General features: G+C 38.3%; 1 protein-coding gene across 1 annotated transcript in view; it reads right to left on the bottom strand.

Annotated features, from left to right (window-relative positions):
• The window catches only part of CDH20 (cadherin 20), a 200,679-nt gene that overhangs the window by 17,197 nt on the left and 158,900 nt on the right, over window positions 1-24,582 (bottom strand). The window contains exons 7-8 of the mRNA XM_036874127.1: window positions 12,510-12,763; window positions 104-240 (exon numbers count right to left, since the gene is read on the bottom strand). Coding sequence (XP_036730022.1) covers window positions 104-240; window positions 12,510-12,763 — 391 coding nt within the window. The remainder of the gene's footprint in view (window positions 1-103; window positions 241-12,509; window positions 12,764-24,582) is intronic.

The raw sequence follows: 24,582 nt of genomic DNA, 5'->3' as shown, positions 1-24,582 counted from the left end.
ATAAAGAAGATAATTTTTGTTTCAACAAACTCTAGAAACTTCCACTTTCTCCAGTGCTTCTGTTTTGTCACTGTATGGAGAGCAGTTTTTTTGTTTTACTTACTCATTTCCATAGCAAGGACAGTGATATTATGCCAAGAAAACTCTTCCCGGTCAAGGGGTCTCGCAGTCATTAGGGCACCTGTTGTAATGTCAACATAGAAGAACCTTCCAGGGTCACTGCTTCTGTCAATGGAATATCTGCAAAAACAGATTACACACATCGTTTTATTTGGATAAGCATACTGTGGCATATTACATGAGAGAACTGAGTGCATGCCCTGTGGAACAGGATAGTTCTCGGTTATGGGCACTTGGAAGACTGCATTGCTGTTTTATCTGTCCAAAAACCCTCCCCGCTCCCCCAAAAGAAAACCCCAAACACAAAACAACAACAAACTATTACTGCTTTAATTTCCTCATTCATAAAATGAAATAAAACAGGGTGCCAAAGACTTAGGGTAGTTTTACACTTTTTAAAGATCAATTTCAGCTATTTAAAGCTTAAAACTGCCCTAAGACTTTTGGGACACTCTGAATGTCAGCCCCTACATATCTTTGTTCAAAACAAATTTTATTCACATAAGTCCAGAAACGATAAATTGGAACTGGAAAAGGTATAGTTACGTGGTTCCGGTTCCTGTAAGTTGTATCACCTATTGAGAAGGAAAGATTTGAGTCAGGTCTTTTGTAAACATACTAATGACTGACCTGCTGTCAAACACATTAACGGTATTTGCTAAATGGGATGTCCTTACCTGTGGAATGTTACTAGCAAGATGGACCAGGTCTGTCTAGGTTGCTTATTGTAAAGAAGCCTGGAATTTATGAATTTATTGGGCACAGCGTGCTGGAAAATGTCATGTGAGCTATGTAATTAATGGGGTATAAAAAGCAGATGTTCCATAATCAAAATGGCTCCTTCTGTTCAAGCATTGCACTTCATCCTTTGCTTACACTTTTCATATTCAGTGTGGACCAACATGCATCCTTATACAGGAAAAAGAAGGATAGTTACAGGCACCTACAACTGACAGGTTCAGACCTCTCTAAGGAAAGAATGCTTAGCTCATATTTTGCTGTTGTTTATATCCTTTGAGTCCTTATTTCCCTTGATACTGGGTAAGATCTGTAATTCCTGTTGAATCTGATTTGGCAGTCTGACCGTTTGTATTATCTTACCTAAGTTGTCTTACCTGGTGCCCATATTAGGAGATTCACTAAGTATGGAGGGAGTTTCAGGCATCTGTATGTTTAAAAACCTTCATAAGGGATTTTGATATGTAGCCATGATTGAGAACCATCCTTTAGAATCTTGCGTAGTCCTTGGTAATGGCCAGTAGTTATGATCGCTGCCGTTTATTGAATACCAGGCATTTTATAGCTTCTTTTTAAAAAACATACATATGTTTTTAACATCTTTATTGGAGTACAGTTGCTTCACAATGCTGTGCCAGCCTCTGCTGTACAACAGAGTGAATCAGCTATACATATACATACATCCCCACATCCCCTCCCTCTTGTGTCTCCCTCCCACCCTCCCTATCCCACCCCTCTAGGTGGTCACAAAGCACCGAGCTGACTCCCTGTGCTATGCAGCTGCTTCCCACTAGCTCTCTATTTTATATTTGGTAGTGTATATATGTCCATGCCCCTCTCTCACTTCGTCCCAGCTTACCCTTCCCCCTCCCCATGTCCTCAAGTTCACTCTCTACGTCTGTATCTTTATTCCTGTCCTGCTCCTAGGTTCTTCAGAACCTTTTTTTTTTTTTTTTTAGATTCCATGTATATGTGTTAGTGTATGGTATTTGTTTTTCTCTTTCTGACTTACTTCACTCTGTGTGACAGACTCTAGGTCCATCCACCTCACTACAGATAACTCAATTTCGTTGCTTTCTATGGCTGAGTAATATTCCATTGTATATATGTGGCACATCTTCTTTATCCATTCATCTGTCGATGGACACTTAGGTTGCTTCCATGTCCTGGTTATTGTAAATAGTGCTGCAGTGAACACTGTGGTACATGACTCTTTTTGAATTATGCTTTTCTCCAGGTATATACCCAGTGGTAGGATTGCTGGGTCGTAGGGTAGTTCTATTTTTAGTTTTTTAAGGAACCACCATACTGTTCTCCACAGTGGCTGTATCAATTTACATTCCCACCAACAGTGCAAGAGGGTTCCCTTTTCTCCACACCCTCTCCAGCATTTATTGTTTGTAGATTTTTTGATGCTGGCCATTCTGACTGGTGTGAGGTGATACCTCATTGTAGTTTTGATTTGCATTTCTCTAATGATTAGTGATGTTGAGCATCCTTTCATGTGTTTGTTGGCAATGTGTGTATCTTCTTTGGACAAATATCTATTTAGGTCTTCTGCCCATTTTTGGATTGGGTTGTTTGTTTTTTTGATATTGAGCTGCATGAGCTGCCTGTATATTTTGGAGATTAATCCTTTGTCGGTTGCTTCATTTGCAAATATTTTCTCCCATTAAGAGGGTTGTCTTTTCGTCTTGTTTATGCTTTCCTTTGCTGTGCAAAAGCTTTTAAGTTTCGTTAGGTCCCATTTGTTTATTTTTGTTTTTATTTCCATTTCTCTAGGAGGTGGGTCAAAAAGGATCTTGCTGTGATTTATGTCATAGAGTGTTCTGCCTGTGTTTTCCTCTAAAGAGTTTTATAGTGTCTGGCCTTACATTTAGATCTTTAATACATTTTGAGTTTATTTTTGTGTATGGTGTTAGGGAGTGTTCTAATTTCATTCTTTTACATGTAGCTGTCCAGTTTTCCCATCACCACTTATTGAAGAGGTGGTCTTTTCTCCATTGTATATTCTTGCATCCTTTATCAAAGGTAAGGGGGCCATATGTGTGTGGGTTTATCTCTGGCCTTTCTATACTGTTCCATTGATCTATATTTCTGTTTTTGTGCCAGTGCCATACTGTCTTGATTACTGTAGCTTTGTAGTACAGTCTGAAGTCCAGGAGTCTGATTCCTCCAGCTCCGTTTTTCTTCTCAAAATTGCTTTGGCTATTCGGGGTCTTTTGTGTTTCCATACAAATTGTGCAATTTTTTGTTCTAGTTCTGTGATAAATGCCATTGGTAGTTGGATAGGTATTGCATTGAATCTGTAGATTGCTTTGGGTAGTATAGTCATTTTCACAATGTTGATTCTTCCAGTCCAAGAACATGGTATATCTCTCCATCTGTCTGTATCATCTTTACTTTCTTTCATCAGTGTCTTATACTTTCTGCATACAGGTCTTTTGTCTCCTTAGGTAGGTTTATTCCTAGGTATTTTATTCTTTTTGTTGCAGTGGTAAATGGGAAACACTCCCATTTCTCTTTGAGATTTTTCATCATTAGTATATAGGAATGCAAGAGACTTCTCTGCCTTAATTTTGTATCTTGCTACTTTACCAAATTCATTGATTAGCTCTAGTAGTTTTCTGGTAACATCTTTAGGATTCTCTATGTATAGTATGATGTCATCTGCAAACAGTGACAGTTTTACTGCTTCTTTTCTGATTTGGATTCTTCCTATTTCTTTTTCTTCTCTGATTTCTGTGGCTAAAAATTCCAGAACTGTGTTGAATAATAGTGATGAGAGGGGGCAACCTTGTCTTGTTCCTGATCTTAGTGGAAATGGTTTCAGTTTTTCACCATTGAGAACGATGTTGGCTGTGGGTTTGTCACGTATGGCCTTTATTATGTTGAGGTAAGTTCCCTCTATGCCTGCTTTCTGGAGGGTTTTTATCATAAATGGGTGTTGAATTTTGTCGAAAGCTTTTTCTGCATCTGTTGAGATGATCATATGGTTTTTATCCTTCAGTTTGTTAATATGGTGTATCACGTTGACTGATTTGCGTATACTGTAGAATCCTTGCATTCCTGGGATAAACCCCACTTGATCATGGTGTATAATCCTTTTAATGTGCTGTTGGATTCTGTTTACTAGTATTTTGTTGAGGATTTTTGCATCTGTGTTCATCAGTGATATTGGCCTGTAGTTTTCTTTTTTTGTGACATCTTTGTCTGGTTTTGGTATCAGGGTGATGGTGGCCTCGTAGAATGAGTTTGGGAGTGTTCCTCCCTCTGCTATATTTTGGAAGAGTTTAAGAGGGATAGGTGTTAGCTCTTCTCTAAATGTTTGATAGAATTTGCCTGTGAAGCCATCTGGTTCTGGGCTTTTGTTGGAAGATTTTTAATCACAGTTTCAATTTCAGTGCTTCTGATTGGTCTGTTTATATTTTCTATTTCTTCCTGGTTTAGTCTCGGAAGGTTGCACTTTACTAAGAATTTGTCCATTTCTTCCAGGTTGTCTGTTTTATTGGCATATAGTTGCTTGTAGTAATCTCTCATGATCCTTTTTATTTCTGCAGGGTCCGTTGTTACTTCTCCTTTTTCATTTCTAATTGTGTTGGTTTGAGTCTTTTCCCTTTTTTTCTTGATGAGTCTGGCTAATGGTTTATCAATTTTGTTTATCTTCTCCAAGAACCAGCTTTTAGTTTTATTGATCTTTGCCATGGTTTCCTTCATTTCTTTTTCTTTTATTTCTGATCTGATTTTTAGGATTTCTTTCCCTCTGCTACTTTGGGGTTTCTTTGTTCTTCTTTCTCTAATTTCTTTAGGTGTAAGGTTAGGTTGTTTATTTGAGATTTTTCTTGTTTCTTCAGATAGGATTGTATTGCTATAAACTTCCCTCTTAGAACTGCTTTTATTGCATCCCATAGGTTTTGGGTCATTGTGTTTATATTGTCATTTGTTTCTAGGTAATTTTTGATTTCCTCTTTGATTTCTTCAGTGATCTCTTGGTTATTTAGTAGCGTATTCTTTAGCCTCCATGTGTTCGTATATTTTCCTGTAATTGATATCTAGTCTCATAGTGTTGTGGTCATAAAAGATACTTGATACGATTTCAATTTTCTTAAATTTACCAAGGCTTGATTTGTGACCCAAGATATGATCTAACCTGGAGAATGTTCCATGAGCACTTCAGAAGAAAGTGTTTTCTGTTGTTTTTGGATGGAATGTCCTATAAATATCAATTAAGTCCATCTTGTTTAATGTGTCATTTAAAGCTTGTGTTTCCTTATTTATTTTCATTTTGGATGATCTGTCCATTGGTGAAAGTGGGGTGTTAAAGTCCCCTACTATGATTGTGTTACTGTCGATTTCCCCTTTTATGGCTGTTAGGATTTGCCTTATGTATTGAGGTGCTCCTATGTTGGGTGCATAAATATGTACAATTGTTATATCTTCTTCTTGGATTGATCCCTTGATCATTATGTGGTGTCCTTCTTTGTCTCTTGTAACAAACAGTCTTTATTTTAAAGACTATTGTCTGATATGAGAATTGCTACTCCAGCTTTCTTTTGACTTCCACTTGTATGGAATATCTTTTTCCATCCCCTCACTTTCAGTCTGTATGTGTCCCTGGGTCTGAAGTGGGTCTCTTGTAGACAGCATATATACGGGTCTTGTTTTTGTATCCATTCAGCCAGTCTATGTCTTTTGGTTGGAGCATTTAATCCATTTACATTCAAGGTAATTATCGATATGTTTGTTCCTATTACCATTTTCTTAATTGTTTTGGGTTTGTTATTGTAGGTCTTCTCCTTCTCTCGTGTTTCCTGCCTAGAGAAGTTCCTTTAGCATTTGTTGTGAAGCTGGTTTGGTGGTGCTGAATTCTCTTAGCTTTTGCTTGTCTGTAAAGGTTTTAATTTCTCCGTTGAATCTGAATGAGATCCTTGCTGGGTAGAGTAATCCTGGTTGTAGGTTTTTCCCTTTCATCACTTTAAATACGTCCTGCCACTCCTTTCTGGCTTGCAGAGTTTCTGCTGAAAGATCAGCTGTTAACCTCATGGGGATTCCCTTGTATGTTATTTGTTGCTTTTCTCTTGCTGCTTTTAATATTTTTTCTTTGTATTTAATGTTTGATAGTTTGATTAATATGTGTCTTGGCGTGGTTCTCCTTGGATTTATCCTGTATGGGACTCTCTGCGCTTCCTGGACTTGATTGACTATTTCCTTTCCCATATTATGGAAGTTTTCAACTATAATCTCTTCAGATATTTTCTCAGACCCTTTCTTTTTGTCTTCTTCTTCTGGGACCCCTATAATTCGAATGTTGGTGTGTTTAATGTTGTCCCAGAGGTCTCTGAGACCGTCCTCAATTCTTTTTATTCTTTTTTCTTTATTCTGCTCTGTGATAGTTATTTCCACTATTTTATCTTCAGTTATCTGTTCTTCTGCCTCAGTTATTCTGCTATTGATTCCTTCTGGAGAGTTTTTAATTTCATTCATTGTGTCATTCATCATTGTGTGTTTACTCTGTAGTTCTTCTAGGTCCTTGTTAAACGTTTCTTGTATTTTCTCCATTCTGTTTCCATGATTTTGGATCACCTTTACTCTCATTACTCTGAATTCTTTTTCAGTTATACTGCCTATTTCCTCTTCATTTGTTTGGTCTGGTGGGTTTTTACTTTGCTCCTTCATCTGCTGTGTATTTCTCTGTCTTCTCATTTTGCTTAACTTACTGTGTTTGGGGTCTCCAGTTTTGTAGTTCCCGTTTTTTTGGTGTCTGCCCCCAGTGGGTCAGGTTGGTTCAGTGGTTGTGTAGGCTTCCTGGTGGAGGGGACTGGTACCTGTGTTCTGGTGGATGAGGCTGGGTCTTGTCTTTCTGGGGGGCAGGACCGTGTCCGGTGGTATGTTTTGGGGTGTCTGTGAACTTATTATGATTTTAGACAGCCTCTCTGCTAATGGGTGGGGTTGTGTTCCTGTCTTGCTAGTTGTTTGGCATAGGGTGTCCAGCAGTGGAGCTTGCTGGTTGTTGAGTGGAGCTGGGTCTTAGCATTGAGATGGAGATCTCTCGCCGATTGATATTACATGGGGCCGGGAGGTTTCTGGTGCTCCAGTATCCTGAACTCAGCTCTCCCACCTCAGAGGCTCAGGCCTGACACCCGGCCAGAGCACCAAGACCCTGTCAGCCACACAGCCAGGTACGTGGGGAGTTTCTTGCCTTTTGGGAAGTCTGAGGTCTTCTGCCAGCGTTCAGTAGATGTTCTGTAGAAAGCTGTTCCACATGTAGATGTATTTTGATGTATTTGTGGGGAGGAAGGTGATCTGCACGTCTTACCCTCAGCCATCTTGAAGGTCCTCTTGGGTTTAAGCTTGTAATCACATAAATTTGTTGGATCTCAGAGGGGAGTCACTGCATGCCATGCAGGGCCACAGAGGAAGCGCCAGGTTTTGGTTGGGTGACAAAGACAGGAGCAAGAGGAAACTCTAGGCCAGAGCCTTTAATGGGGTTTCTGAACTTGCGTTTACTCAGGAATAGCAGAGAAACTGCAATTCTAGAAGGCACAGTGTTGCAAGTTACAGGCCAGTCTGTGGAGAGCTCAGGATGGGCTGTATTTATCTATAGCTTCTTTTTAAGTTCTACAGCATCTCTAGGACGTAGGTATTATCTCACCTAACAGGAAACTGAGACTTAGAGAAGTTAAGTCACTTTCATACAGTTACACAGCTAATAATTTGCAGCTAACAGTAAGATTTGAAACAAACATGTGTTTATATATAAACTATTGTATATATATAATATGTAATATACTGTAAATTATATATAAATGATTCTATTTCTTATATATTATATATATAAGCTATTGTAACATACTGGGTTCAAAATTCCATTTAAAGTTGCCAGCGGGTGCAAACGAACCTATTTTCAAAACAGAAATAGAGTCACAGATGTAGAGAACAAACTTACGGTTATCAAGGAGGAAGCGGGGGGGAGTTTGGGATTGACATATACACACTACTATATATAAAATAGATAACTAATAAGAACCTACTGTATAGCACAGGGAACTCTCCTATATGGGAATAGAATCTGAAAGAGTGGATATATGTATATGTATAGCTGATTCACTTTGCTGTAAATCTGAAACTAACACAACATTGTAAATCAACTATAATCCAGTAAAAATTAATTTTAAAAAAAGTTGCCAGCGGAATTCCCTGGTGGTCCAGTGGTTAGGACTCCGGGCTTTCACTGCCGAGGGCCCGGGTTCAGTCCCTGGTCAGGGAACTAAGATCCCACAAGCTGCACAGCATGGCCAAAAAAAGTTGCCGGCAATTGCAGTCTCTATCTTGAAGTTGTTGAAACTGGGAAATACTGCCCATTTGATGGGAGTAAGTCGTTTCTTTACTTTAGTGCATTGTTTTTCAATCTGAAATAAATATGGTGGGTTATGACTAGTGTAGAAAGAACATGTATATGCATGCCAGACTGTATTCCAGTAAGGATAAATACTGATGGTAAAACTTTTGTTTCAATATATATAAATAGATACATATATATACAGTATATACCAGTATATGTATTATTTGGTAAAGTATTTTGTTTCGAGTATGTATTTTTTCCTACAGAAATTCAGGATGACTGTTCAGAGAATTAGCAATTAAAGGGAAAGGTGACCACTAAAGGCTGGAGAAGTTGGAAACATTTCAGTTCTAACTCTCCAAGTGTTGGGAAATTTAAATAAGTAAAGTAATGCTTCTCTCTGCTTCTGACACTGTTCCTGTAGCCAGGCACTGCTCTAAACATATTACCTGTATTGACTCATATAATCCCCACAATAAACCTATGAGGTAGGTACTGTTATCATCCCCATTTTACAGGTGAGAAAACTGGAGCATGGAAAGGTTAAGACATTTGCCCAAGGTTGCACGTCTGGGAATCAAACCTAGACATATGGAATGTATGAGATTGTTTCAGGAAACAAAGCGTTAACTCTTTTTTGAAGATAGATTAAGCCATGATAGCCAACAGTTGACTATTTAATAAAGAATAAACACATGCCTACAAAGTTAATTTAAAATTAACTGGAGCGGGTTTTTTTAGGTATAATTAGTGATTTAGTTTTAAAGTTTACAGGCTATTTTAAGATTTGAATTTATCTTAGAAAAAAAATACTGGTTGGCTCCTGACAGTCTTTTCTTTCAGCTCCCCAAACAGGAGAAAAGCCAGCCATTCAGCCCACAGAGCCGTAACCCTGTTGGCAGCTCTCCAAGCTGTAGGCATAATGCTGAGGGGAGAGGCAGCCTATGATGAACCAGCTTCCTGCATTCAAACCTACAACGCCATAGCAAATGTCACAGATGGTGGGGGGATGGAGTGATGGAAATAACCGACAGAACCCATGACGGTACTGCCCGCTGACACACTGCGAGGAACCGCTGCGAGCCTGCCTCAGAGAAGCCTCCCTCAAGTGGAATTCCTCTTCCATTCCCCAAGCGGGGCCTGAATTGAGGCAATAATAGCATTCATTATTCTGAATGGGACACTGGGCCAATTTTCAGGAGTCAAGAGAACAAATTTAAAGGCGTAGATACAGATAGAAAATGAGGAAGCTGGGACATACTAGTGAATTACGTAGGTGGTTTTCCTTTCTCTAACCATAATATTCTCACCTACTGTGGGCAGAATAGGCATAACATACACATACAAAACTGCCTTCAGCGAACAATAGCTGGTGTTCGTTGAACTCCCTGCTTGTTTACTTGGCTGAGGACATTCTTCTGAATTTAGGAGTGATTTTGGAGGTAGGGTGTCATGGACAGGCTCCCTAAATCCACACACACTCTAGGAAGGCACAGGGGGACAGGCTGTTTGCATACGAGCAGGAGCCTATTTCAGTTGCCTAATGGTTCAGTTTCCTGCTTGCTAGAAATTCCTTGAGCATTTATTAAAAATTTAGGTGATCCAAACACTGTATTTTTCATGTACATATAACTAAATCTGGAGACTTAGTTTTGGGCTTTACTAATAAATGATGACCAGCTTATATGCCTGAACACACCATAAACTTTCCAGAAATGAGATTATAAAAGTCCTGATAATCTTTTTAAAAAGTTCAGTGACCTTTTTATCCATAGCATTTGAACCTCAGGTGGTATGTTGTTTTTTGAGTGATTTAATATGCACTTTCTTTTTAGGAATGTGAACCTCATTTATTTGTACCAAAAATGCACAAGATAGACAAGCGGCATATGGCATATTCAAATTATTTTTAAAAGAAAATAACTTTTATAGGATAAATAAGGAGAAAACAAGCAATTTGGTGAAAGATAATGTAGGAAAGTACTTTCCAAATGGGTTTATTAAGTAATAGCCAGAGATTTGACTTCTAGGTGCTTTTCCTTCTCAGAATCCAGGACCCCTGGTGTTCTGCTTGGCTCCAGAGACCATTCTTTGTTCCTGTGGGGCAGTACAAAGGGTCAGAGACTCTGTCTCACAATATGAATTCTGTTCCTTCTTTCCAACCGAAATGCAGAGGGACGATTATCTCTAGTTATGATAAGTGGAATTCTGCTTTATCCCCTGTGCCTGAACGCTTATCTTGTTACCTCCAGCCCTGTGGCTGTTGCCTTGTTCTTGCCAGTTTCTCTTTCAAGACCTAGAACCCTGCCCTGGAATAAGCCCAGTGGACCCCGCTCTATGCCTCCTGCCTGTTCACTCTTGGATTCCTCCTGACTGGGATGTATTGGACTACACAGGCACCCCACTATAGACCTCCCTGATGCTAATTGCATCAGTGCCATGCCAGCCAACTGACAGTTTTCAGTGGCACATCATCTGAAGCAGCATTTTCTGTTAGCCAGACAGGATTCCCTCATTTTGTATCCTCATTTTGCTCCATGCCAGCAGTGGATCTAGGCCTGCGGGTGTTTCTCTTTCCTTCCTAGATATGTGTTGAGATAATGACTTTAGTCCTGAATAGTGCACATTCACTCTAGGGGTGTGTGTGTGTGTGTGTGTGTGTGTGTGAATTTACTTGTTTCTTGACTGCTTTCAGTCTCTTTTACTTGTCATTTAATAGTGTGACTCCTGACAAAATCATATTTCCAGTGCTTACCATGTAGAAGTCCAGAATCAGAATCTGGAAAGAAGATGTGGAAGCATCCACTGGATATTCTGATTGACTCTTTTAGAAATGAGTTCTGATTTTTTTCAAACTGTGCTTGTTTTATTTCAAACACTTTCCCTCCATAAAGTTTTATTCTCTAGAGTTTTTTCCCACAGTAGTGTCTCTGATATGAATAGATTAATCAGAAGATAGATATATATTCTTGGCTTCTGATATAAATATAATATTTATATTACAAATATAAATTTATAGTAGAATTGGTTTCATTTGTGTTGTTGTTTTGGGGATGATATGATTCCACTAACTTCTGTTATACATTTAAAAAGCTTAAGGTTGAAATATCACTTCTATAAAATTGTTATAGCTCATAAAGATTAGTTTTCTTCTAAAAATCAAATATCAGAATTCAAGCAAAATAATTTTAGCCATTTTAATGCCTGAAAATGTAAAATGTTTGCTAATTGGTTAGAGGAAGCAGATTTCCCCCAGTATAGTTAAACTCAGGAGAGAACCATCTTTATTAAACTGCAAAAGCACATTTTCATGAAATACAAAATGGCACCAGGTGAGGAAAGTAACCGGCTGACAGAAAAGGCCTTTGATGAATCAGGGTGTGTTTAAAATGTGCTATCTGCACTAAAGCCCTAGATCCATTTGTGTGGCTTTCAACAATTAATGTGACAGATGGTCTCAAACAGCCTTGGAATCCTGATCTTTTGTGTCAAGCTTCAGAGGCTTGGCAGTTGCTCTGGAAGGTTGAAGTGTCAATCTGTCCACCAGCTGTTTGCACTTTGGTTCCATAGTCGACAGGAGATGGCCATGGCTATAAGAGCAGCTCTCTACCCCTCCTGAGGGGGAAGCATCTAGGTTGGAATCTTGATGTTCAAACGTACTTTGGAGAGGCTGTTATGTGGGCTTGCAATAGAAAGCCAGTCTACATGGCATCAAAGCTGTTGACAACAGTAGTAGTTTCTATGTCTGTTCTTTGTATAGTATATGGAAATACGTGTTTATATGTTATTTTTTCCATTTTTTAAAGTAAAAATGTCAAAGGTTCATAAAAATTAAAAGAATGTACAGTAATCACCTTTATATTCACCACTAAGATTCAACGATTTTTAATGTTTTGACATCTATATATCTGTCTATTTGGCAATATCTGGGGACTTTTTAGATTGTTACAACTCAGGGGGTGCTACTAGCATTTTGTAGGTAGAGGCCAGATATGCTGCTAAACATTGTACAATACATCGAACAGGCAGCTCCCTCAACACAGAATTATCCACCCCCAAATGTCAGTAAGGCCACAACTGAGAATTGAGAGGTGTGTGTGTGTGTGTGTTGCTGAACCAGCTGACAGTGAGTTGTAGACATAATGGTACTTCATTTCTAAACAACATGAAGAGTCCATGTTATTTAAGAGAAAAGAATTTAAAGAAATAGGAGAGTGTCCAGAGATGGAAGAAGCAGAGAAAAAGTGCTAGAAAATTAGATGAGGGAAGATTCCAGGATATAAGGATAAGGTGAAATGTGTAGAAAAACCTGATTGAGTTGTTGGTCACATCTGGATCCTTGGCAGAAATGATCTGTATGGTTGTTCCAATTGCCACATCTTCAGGTACCTCCACAAAATAAAAGCCAGGTTCAAACACAGGGGGCTCATCCACATCTTCCACACTGATGTGCACTGTGGTTGTGTCCTGAAATGGACCTAGGTTCAGAAAACGCATCTCTAGGTGAGGATTGGCTCCCTCCACTTTTAAGGTGTAGCTTTTCTTGGTTTCAAAACTCAGGGGCTGAAAAGTAATGACAGGAAAATAGATCAGTTAGGAGCATATACGTCAGGGTTCTAAAGGATGGATGATACTGCTGGCTAGTGGGTAGATTCCCAAATGCATTAAAATGGTGGAAAAGAGGCAAGAGGAGAAATAAGGGAATTTTTTCTTTTGTTCCACGGTTCTTGGTCTTAATGTCAGTTTCAACAATTTGGTAAAGAAAGTAAGGAAGATGCTAAAGGAAGCCAGTTTGCTGATGAAGAAAGCCACTGTACCCTGGGCAGGGCTGACTTAACTTGTCTACTCTTTAATCAGCATGGTCATCTTTAGAAATGCTTGTTCATTTGAAAAGGTGTCATGATAAGAGAGAGTTTGAGTTCTATTTCAGCATATCCATACAACTGAGGCCTAGGCTTTTGTGTTTTCTTCCTTTAAAAAAAACCAATTCTTGAGTACAAAAGCAATAGTGATTTTTTTCCAAGAAACTATCAATAAACACCTCACAAAGGTTCTCAAAGCACTGTGTCAGATCAATATTTGTGTGTTCAGTTTATCATAGACAATCTTTTTAAAAACCTAATCCAATGCCTCATTTTACAGTTAAAGAAACTGAGACTCAGCGAGCTAGCAGACTGGCCTAAGCTGATGTGGTTACGCTGTGTCAGAGTAGAAATGCTGCTCTTGATTTTTAAATTCCTCATTCAGGGCTCACCCCCAAAAGTTTAACTTTGTCTAATAAAACCCCATGTCGTAAAATATAACTTTTTTGGTGTTTCCTTTTTTGGATCTATCTCTACCTTCAGAATGTTTTATGTCAAAATAAATACAGCACTTTCGGGCAGAAAGTGGACTTGAATGCCATCTCAAGAATAATCCATTTGTGTTTTTTTTTTTAACTGACAAAAATGTATAAAAGTTTAAAGCAAAACTTACCTCAAAATATCATTAATAATTTAAAAAATGATGGAAACTCAATTCTATAATTACAGAGGATAGTGAAGCAGTTACTAAAGCTTAAAAGTCACATGTCCACTTGGTGATGACAAGTTTTTCTAGCTAAACATTTCATTCATTTGTCCCTTTTTCATAAAATGTGCTGAATGTCAGCACGTCTCATGTTAGAAAGAGGCATGTGTCTAAGCAACCGGTTTGCTTTTGAGAAACAAACAGCAGTAGGAATTGCTTTAACTAAATTTGTTATTTTCAAATTCTAACAAAAAGTTTTTTGTTTGTTTTGTTGCTGTTGTCGGTTTACCGCTTGTCCTGTATTTACTTAGCACCATACTTTGTACTCTTCGTTTCATGGAGTCCACCTTTCCCATTTGAACAAAGTGGCCATTTCCACCAGCCGCCCTGCGTCAGTAGTTCTTAGTCAAAAGGCAGGGTTTTCATAAACAGGGATATCTGCCACTCATGTTTCAATAAATTTGAAGGAATAGGTTTACCAGTTTATTTTATTTATACTGCTGTTTTAAGTCTAGACATTTATCTTTCCTGGTAAATTACATTGTATTCTTTTAGAATTCTTTCCTTATGTAGAAGTAACCCAAAGTGGACACTGATTGTTTATGTTAGGTTTGAGCTAGGCAAAATATGTTGTTCCTTTAATTTTAAGTCATTTTTCTAATTTGGTATGAATTTTGTAAAAATTAAGATGTAACTTACATACATTAAAATTCATCTTTTTTAGTGTAAATTTTTGTAGGTTTTGACAAATGTATACAGTTATGTATGCGTCTCCAATGATAATTAAGATACAGAACAGTTCCATCACCCCATTATGCCCTGATCAGTACCTCTTTGTGGTCAGATCCCACCCACCTGGCACCCACTGATCTATTTTGTATCCCTTTTACAAGAATGTCATACAAATGCAGTCATTCAGTGTGTAGTCTTTTGAGTCTGGTTTCTTTCACTTAACATATGCATTTGAGATTCATTCATGTCATTGTGAATGTGGAGTTTGTCCCTTTTATTTCCAAGTAGTATTGCATTGTATGGATGTACCACAGTTTGTTTATCCATCCTCCACTGGAGCTACATTTGAGTTGTTTCCAATTTCTGATGATTATGCATAAAGCTACTATGAACATTTGTATACAGGTTTTTGTGGGAACATAGGTTTTCATTTCACTTGGGTAAATACCTAGGAGTGGGATCACAGGATTATTTGGTAAGCATATTTTAAACTTTATAAGAAACTTCCAAACCAATTTTCAAAGTGGCTGTACCATTTTGCATTCCCACCAGGAATGTATGAGAGTTCTGGTTGCTCCACATCCTTGTCATTATTTGGTTTTGTCAGTTTTTCTGGTTTTAGCATCCTACTGGGTGTGAAACGGTATCTCATTGTGGTTTTGATTTGCATTTCCCTAATGCCTAATGATGTTGAGCATCTTTATATCTTCTTGAAGAGTTCTTTATATATTTTATATTAAAGTCTTTTATCAGGCAGGTGATTTGCAAATATTTTCTCCCAATCTGTGATTTATTTTTTCACTCAGTTTTGATGAAGTCTCACTTATCACTTTTTATTTTGTAGATTGGGATTTTGGTGTCATATCTAAAAAAATTACCTAATCAGGGTCACAAAGACTTTATTCTCTGTTTTCTTCTAGAAATTTTATAGTTTTAGTTTTTCACATTTAGGTAAATCATCTATTTTGGGTTTATTTTTGTAGCTATGAATCAAGGTTCTTTATTATTATTTTTTTTGTATACAGACATCCAATTTTTCTAGCACTGTTGAAAGACGAGTGAGTTTTTAATTATTGTTAAAATTTCTTTTTAAATAAGTTACTTAGTGATTTTTATATTATTTAAGATTATCGTCTCCCTTAAATAATTTTATTATTTAAAATTTAAAGAAAACTTTGCCTTAAATACCCTAAACTTTCAATTGCCCATAATTGATATGAGTTTGACATTTCTGTCTAGAAAAGTTTTTGTACTTGTTTTTACATATTTAAATAGTAAATCAAAGAGTAGTAATGTCTGAGAACCCAAGTTAAATTCAAGAAATTTCCTAGAGTTGGAGCACATAAAAATGAAGTTATTATATCCTTGAAAATTGAGTAATGAAAATTATGTTACAAAATAGTAATGCAGTTCCCCTAAGCAGCATTAATCATTCCCTCTTCTTTTCCCATAGCACTTTGTCTTACTTCCATTATGGCTCTTCTTATTTTGTATTATAAATATTTCTTTCTGTGTTGGTTGCCTTCATGATACTAAAGGGCAAAGATTATGATTTAGTCAGATTTTTATTCCCCAGTACCTAGGGAGGGCCTAAAACCCAAACATGTTGTTACATTGAGTAGTGCAGAAGTTTTTCAGTGTATTAACATGTATTGATACTAGTTGAATGATGATATATACAGACTTTACGTTGCCATATTTCAATGATTTAAAGGTACACATTTTTTTGTATTTTGACATTTTGGAAATAGGGTTGCTTCTCCAATTGATAGCATCTTATAATTGCTGTAGGCCCAACGAGAGGTAGGATGTAGTTGTCACCATTTGTGCTAGCCAAACCTGGTCAAAGTCGTTCATGCTGTACTTCGGTTGAGTTCTGCACTTGTTGGTAATACATGTGTTGAACTTTACTGCCTTCTAAAATGTCTTCAGAAAGATTGTATTATGATTCAACATTGAAACAAAAGTTGCTGTGTAGGTAAAATGGTATGGAAACAATAGCAGGGAATAAATCTGATATTAGTGAAGCAAATACATCTGTGTCTGCAAGGGCTTTTCCAGTAACTACAAACAAAGGAATGAGAAGGCATTGTATCATTCAAATTAGCAGGAGGTTTTTGTGTGTGTGTGTGTTTTAAGTGATATATAAAACAGTGATGAAGACTGTGTCAGGGAGGACCTTCAAGATGGCAGAGGAGTAAGACATGGAGATCACTTTCCTCCTCACAAATACATCAAAAATATATCTACATGTGGAACAACTCCTACAGAACACCTGCTGAATGCTGGCAGAAAACCTCAGACTTCCCAAAAGGCAAGAAACTCCCCACGTACCTTGGTAGGGCAAAAGAAAAAAGGACAAACAGAGACAAAAGAATAGGGATGGGACCTGCACCTCTGGGAGGGAGCTGTGAAGGAGGAAAAGTTTGCACACACTAGGAAGCCCGTTCACTGGTGGAGACGGGGGGTGGGTGTGGAGGGAAGCTTCGGAGCCACAGAGGAGAGTGCAGCAACAGGGGTGCAGAGAGCAAAGTGGAGAGATTCCCGCACAGAGGATCAGTGCCGACCGGCACTCACCAGCCTGAGAGGCTTGTCTGCTCACCTGCCGGGGCGGGTGGGGGCTGGGAGCTGAGGCTCAGGCTTCAGAGGTCAGATTCCAGGGACAGGACTGGGGTTGGCTGCGTGAACACAGCCTGAAGGGGGCTAGTGCGCCACAGCTAGCTGGGAGGGAGTCCGGGAAAAAGTCTGGACCTGCCAAAGAGGCAAGAGACCATTGTTTTGGGGTGCGTGAGGAGAGGGGATTCAGAGCACCGCCTAAATGAGCTCCAGAGATGGGCGCAAGCCGTGGCTATCAGCTTGGACCCCAGAGATGGGCATGGAATGCTAACGCTGCTGGTGCAGCCACCAAGAAGCCTGTGTGCAAGCACAGGTCACTCTCCACACCTCCTCTCCCAGGAGTCTGTGCAGCCCGCCACTGCCAGGGTCCCACGATCCAGGGACAGCTTCCCCGGGAGAACACAAGGCGCCTCAGGCTGTTGCAACATTTTGGCTTCTGCCTCCGCAGGCTCGCCCCGCATTCCATACCCCTCCCTCCCCCCAGCCCGAGTGAGCCAGAGCCCCTGAATCAACTACTCCTTTAACCCGCTCCTGTCTGGGTGAAGAACAGATGCCAGAGGGTGACCTACGTGCAGAGGCGAGGCCAAATCCAAAGCTGAACCCCAGGAGCTGTGCGAACGAAGATGAGAAAGGGAAATCTCTCTGTGCAGCTTCAGGAGCAGCGCATTAAACCTCCACAGTCAACTTGATGTACCCTGCATCTGTGGAATACCTGAATAGACAACGAATCATCCCAAAACTGAGGCGGTGGACGTTGGGAGCAACTGTAGACTTGGGGTTTGCTTTCTGCATCTAATTTGTTTCTAGTTTTATGTTTACCTAGTTTAGTATTTAGAGCTTATTATCACTGGTAGATTTGTTTATTGATTTGGTGGCTCTCTTCCTTTTTTTTATATATATATACATATATATTTTTTTCCCTTTTTCTCTTTTTGGGAGTGTGTATGTGTATACTTCTTTGTGTGATTTTGTCTGTATAGGTTTACTTTTACCATTTGTCCTAGGGTTCTATCTGTCTGTTTATTATTAGTGTCGTTTTTAGTGCTTGTTACCATTGGTGGATTTGTTTATTGTTTTGATTGCTCTCTTCTTTTTTTTTTTTTATAAATTACTTTTTTATTTTAATAATATGTATTTTTAAATTTTTTATGTTAATAACTTTATTTTATTATTTTCTTTCTTTATTATTTTTTTATTTTCTCCCTTTTCTTCTGAGCCGTGTGGGTGACAGGGTCTTGGTGCTCCGGCCAGGTGTCAGGCCTGAGCCTCTGAGGTGGGAGAACCGAGTTCAGGACATTGGTCCACCAGAGACCTACTGACCCCATATAATATCAATTGGCGAGAGCTCTCCCAGAGATCTACATCTCAACGCTAAGACCCACTCCACTCAGTGACCAGCAATCTCCAGTGCTGGACACCCTATGCCAAACAACTAGCAAGACAGGAACACAACCCCACCCATTATCATAGAGGCTGCCTAAAATCATAGTAAGTTCACAGACACCCCAAAACATACCACTGGACGCGGTCCTGCCCACCAGAAAGAGAAGATCCAGCCTCATCCATCAGAACACAGGCACCAGTCCCTCCACCAGGAAACCTACACAACCCACTGAACCAATCATACCCAGTGAGGGCAGAACCCAAAACAATGGGAACTACGAACTTGCAGCCTGTGAAAAGGAGACCCCAAACACAGTAAGTTAAGCAAAATGAGAAGACAAAGAAATACACATCACATGAAGGAGCAAGGTAAAAACCCACCAGACCAAACAAATGAAGAGGAAATAGGCAGTCTACCTGAAAAAGAATTCAGAGTAATGATAGTAAAGATGATCCAAAATCTTGGAAATAGAATGGAGAAAATACAAGAAACGTTTAACAAGGACCTAGAAGAACTAAAGAGCAAACAAACTGATGAACAACACAATAAATGAAATTAAAAATTTTCTAGAAGGAATCAGTAGCAGAATAACTGAGGCAGAAGGACGGATAAGTGACCTGGAAGATAAGATAGTGGAAATAACTACCGCAGAGCAGAGTAAAGAAAAACGAATGAAAAGAATTGAGGACGGTCTCAGAGACCTCTGGGACAACATTAAACACACCAACATTCAAATTATAGGGGTCCCAGAAGAAGAAGAGAAAAAGAAAGGGTCTGAGAAAATATTTGAAGAGATTATAGTTGAAAACTTCCCTAATATGGGAAAGGAAATAGTCAAGTCCAGGAAGCACAGAGTCCCATAAAGGATAAATCCAAGGAGAACCACGCCAAGACACATATTAATCAAACTATCAAACATTAAATACAAAGAAAAAAATATTAAAAGCAGCAAGGGAAAAGCAACAAATAACATACAAGGGAATCCCCATGAGGTTAACAGCTGATCTTTCAGCAGAAACTCTGCAAGCCAGAAAGGAGTGGCAGGACATATTTAAAGTGATGAAAGGGAAAAACCTACAACCAGGATTACTCTACCCAGCAAGGATCTCATTCAGATTCAACGGAGAAGTTAAAACCTTTACAGACAAGCAAAAGCTAAGAGAATTCAGCACCACCAAACCAGCTTCACAACAAATGCTAAAGGAACTTCTCTAGGCAGGAAACACGAGAGAAGGAGAAGACCTACAATAACAAACCCAAAACAATTAAGAAAATGGTAATAGGAACAAACATATCGATAATTACCTTGAATGTAAATGGATTAAATGCTCCCACCAAAAGACGTAGACTGGCTGAATGGATACAAAATCAAGACCCATATATATGCTGTCTACAAGAGACCCACTTCAGACCCAGGGACACATACAGACTGAAAGTGAGGGGATGGAAAAAGATATTCCATGCAAATGGAAATCAAAAGAAAGCTGGAATAGCAATTCTTATATCAGACAAAATAGTCTTTAAAATAAAAATTGTTTATTACAAGAGACAAAGAAGGACACCACATAATGATCAAGGGATCAATTCAAGAAGAAGATATAACAATTGTAAATATTTATGCACCCTGCATAGGAGCACCTCAATACATAAGGCAAATGGTACCAGCCATAAAAGGGGAAATTGACAGTAATAGTCATAGTAGGGGACTTTAACACCCCACTTTCACCAACGGACAGATCATCCAAAATGAAAATAAATAAGGAAACACAAGCTTTAAGTGACACATTAAACAAGATGGATTTAATTGATATTTATAGGACATTTCATCCAAAAACAACAGAATACCCTTTCTTCTAAAGTGCTCATGGAACGTTCTCCAGGGTAGATCATATCTTGGTTCACAAATCAAGCCTTGGCAAATTTAAGAAAATTGAAATCGTATCAAGTATCTTTTCTTACCACAGCGCTATAAGATTAGATATCAGTTAAAGGAAAAAAACTGTAAAACATGCAAACACATTGGAGGCTAAACAGTACACTACTAAATAACCAAGAGATCACTGAAGAAATCAAAGAGGAGATCAAAAAATACCTAGACACAAATGACAATGAAAACACCATGACCCAAAACCTATGGGATGCAGAAAAAGCAGTTCTAAGAGCAAAGTTTATAGCAATACAGTCCTATCTCAAGAAACAAGAAAAAACTCAAATAAACAACCTAAACTGACACCTAAAGCAATTGGAGAAAGAAGAACAAAATAACCCCAAAGTTAGCAGAAGGAAAGAAATCATAAAGATCAGAACAGAAATAAATGAAAAGGAAATGGAGGAAATGGTAGCAAAGAACAATAAAACTAAAAGCTGGTTCTTTGAGAAGGTAAACAGAATTGATAAACCATTAGCCAGACTCATCAAGGAAAAAGGGAAAAGACTCAAATCAATAGAATGAAACAGAAGAAGTAACAATTGACACTGCAGAAATACAAAGGAACATGAAAGATTACTACAAGCAAGTATATGACAATAAAATGGACAACCTGGAAGAAATGGACAAATACTTAGAAAAGCACAACCTTCTGAGACTGAACCAGGAAGAAATAGAAAATATAAACAGACCAGTCACAAGCACTGAAATTGAAACTGTGGTTAAAAATCTTCCAACAAAAAAAGCCCAGGACCAGATGGCTTCACAGGCAAATTCTATCAAACATGTAGAGAAGAGCTAACACCTATCCTTCTCAAACTCTTCCGAAATATAGCAGAGGGAGGAACACTCCCAAACTCATTCTACGAGGCCACCATCACCCTGATACCAAAACCAGACAAAGATGTCACAAAAAAAGAAAACTACAGACCAATACCACTGATGAACATAGATGCAAAAATTCTCAACAAAATACTAGCAAACAGAATCCAACAGCACATTAAAAGGATCATACGCCATGATCAAGTGGGGTTTATCCCACTTGATCATGCAAGGATTCTACAGTATACGTAAATCAGTCAATGTGATACACCATATTAACAAATTGAAGAATAAAAACCATATGATCATCTCAATAGATGCAGAAAAAGCTTTCGACAAAATTCAACACCCATTTATGATCAAAACTCTCTAGAAAGTAGGCATAGAGGAAACTTACTTCAACATAATAAAGGTCATATATGACAAACCCACAGCCAACATCGTTCTCAATGGTGAAAAACTGAAACCATTTCCACTAAAATCAGGAACAAGACAAGGTTGCCCACTCTCACTGCTGTTATTCAACATAGTTTTGGAAGTTTTAGCCACAGCAGTCAGAGAAGAAAAAGAAATAAAAGGAATCCAAATCGGAAAAGAAGAAGTAAAGCTGTCACTGTTTGCAGATGACTTGATACTATACATAGAGAATCCTAAAGATCCTCCCAGAAAACTACTAGAGCTAATCAGTGAATTTGGTAAAGTAGCAGGATACAAAATTAATGCACAGAAATCTCTTGCATTCCTATACACTAATGATGAAAAATCTGAAAGAGAAATGAAGGAAACACTCCCATTTACCATTGCAACAAAAAGAATAAAACACCTTGGAATAAGCCTACCTAAGGAGACAAAAGACCTGTATGCAGAAAACTATAAGATACTGATGAAGGAAATTAAAGATGATACAGAAAGATGGAGAGATATACCATGTTCTTTGATTGGAAGAATCAGCATTGTGAAAAGGACTATATTACCCAAAGCAATCTACAGATTCAATGCAATCCCTATCAAACTACCAGTGGCATTTTTCACAGAACTAGAACAAAAAATTTCACAATTTCTATGGAAACACAAAAGACTCTGAATAGCCAAAGCAATCTTGAGAAAGAAAAATGGAGCTGGAGGAGTCAGACTCCTGGAGTTCAGAATGTACTACAAAGCTACAGTAATCAAGACAGTATGGTACTGGCACAAAAACAGAAATATAGATCAGTGGAACAGGATAGAAAGCCCAGAGATAAACCCACACACATATCTTCACCTTAGCTTTGATAAAGGAGGCAAGAATATACAATGGAGAAAAGACAGCCTCTTCAATAAGTGGTGCTGGGAAAACTGGACAGCTACATTTAAAAGAATGAAATTAGAGCACTCCGTAACACCATAGAGAAAAATAAACTCAAAATGAATTAAAGACCTATATGTAAGGCTAGACACTATCAAACTCTTAGAGGAAAACATAGGCAGAACACTCCATGACATAAATCACAGCAAGATCCTTTTTGACCCACCTCCTAGAGAAATGGAAATAAAAATAAAAATAAACAAATTGGTCCTAATGAAACTTAAAAGCTTTTGCACAGCAAAGGAAAGCATAAACAAGACAAAAAGAGAAACCTCAGAATGGGAGAAAATATTTGCAAATGAAGCAACTGACAAAGGATTAATCTCCAAAATATACAGGCAGCTCACGCAGCTCACTATCAAAAAAAACAACCCAATCCAAAAATGGGCAGAAGACCTAAATAGACATTTGTCCAAAGAAGATATACACATTGCCAACAAACACATGAAAGGATGCTCAACATCACTAATCATTAGAGAAATGCAAATCAAAACTACAATGAGGTATCACCTCACACCAGTCAGAATGGCCAGCATCAAAAAATCTACAAACAATAAATGCTGGAGAGGGTGTGGAGAAAAGGGAACCCTCTTGCACTGTTGGTGGGAATGTAAATTGATACAGCTACTGTGGAGAACAGTATGGTGGTTCCTTAAAAAACTAAAAATAGAACTGCCATACGACCCAGCAATCTCACTACTGGGCATATACCTGGAGAAAAGCATAATTCAAAAAGAGTCATGTACCACAGTTCATTGCAGCACTATTTACAATAACCAGGACATGAAAGCAACCTAAGCGTCCATTGACAGATGAATGGATAAAGAAGATGTGCCACATATATACAATGGAATATTACTTAGGCATAAAAAAGAAACGAAATTGAGTTATTTGTAGTGAGGTGGATGGACCTAGAGTCTGTCATACTGAGTGAAGTAAGTCAGAAAGAGAAAAACAAATACCGTATGCTAACACATACACGTGGAATGTACAAAAAAAAATGGTTCTGAAGAACCTAGAGGCAAGACAGGAATAAAGACGCAGACGTAGAGAATGGACTTGGGGACATGGGAAGGGGGAAGGGTAAGCTGCAACGAAGTGAGAGAGTGGCATGGACATATATACACTACCGAATGTAAAATAGATAGCTAGTGGGAAGCAGCCGCATAGCACAGGGAGATCAGCTGGGTGCATTGTGACCACCTAGAGGGGTGGGATAGGGAGATTGGAGGTAGACGAAAGAGGGAGGGTATATGGGGATATATGTATACGTATAGCTGATTCAGTTTGTTATACAGCAGAAACGAACACACCATTGCAAAGCAATTATACTCCAATAAAGAAGTTAAAAAAAATTAAAAATAAGACAGTGATGAGAATTCATGGCACCTTAGGTTTGATGAAATTCAAAAGTTTTCTGCTTTGTGGCCTGCCTAAGAGGAGAGTGGACTTGAAACAATTGTTTATTGTATGCTGGAAGATGGAAGACATGCTGAAGATATAAGATCATGCTCATATAGAATAAAGAACATTCTGAAAATTGTATGTTTCAAGTTATCTTTGAAAAGCATTTAAATTAAGAGACTGAAAATCAATTGATTGATTACTTAAAAGCCAAAAAAGACCCAAGGTACTGGGTAGTAATCAGTGTGGTTTTATGAAGACCCAATTCTATCAATTCAACTTAATTTCTCCTTTTGAAAAAGTGTGTGCTTTTTTAGACAAATAATAGGCCTAAGGGAAATAAATCAAAAGCAGAACATTTCTTTCAATTTTACATGACATTATTAATGACAAAGTAGGAGGATGGGTGTGGATCAAGCATCTGAGTGAATGTTGTTCCAAAGGTATAGATTTAGCAGTCAATAGCCTCTAAAGTATTTATTATATTTGACTTGTCCATCTACTCAACTTATTGACCTGTTTCTTAATTCCATTTTCTGGCACCTCATAAGTTCAGAAGAGAAATCCAAATGACCTTGGCAAAGTTGATACATGTTTTGATTGAACATGGATATAGTTTTAGCAATGACAGTGAAAGACAGTGT

Source organism: Balaenoptera musculus, chromosome 14, assembly GCF_009873245.2.
Source record: "Balaenoptera musculus isolate JJ_BM4_2016_0621 chromosome 14, mBalMus1.pri.v3, whole genome shotgun sequence".
NCBI classification, from domain to species: domain Eukaryota; kingdom Metazoa; phylum Chordata; class Mammalia; order Artiodactyla; family Balaenopteridae; genus Balaenoptera; species Balaenoptera musculus.
This window is presented reverse-complemented; position numbering and strand designations above follow the sequence as displayed.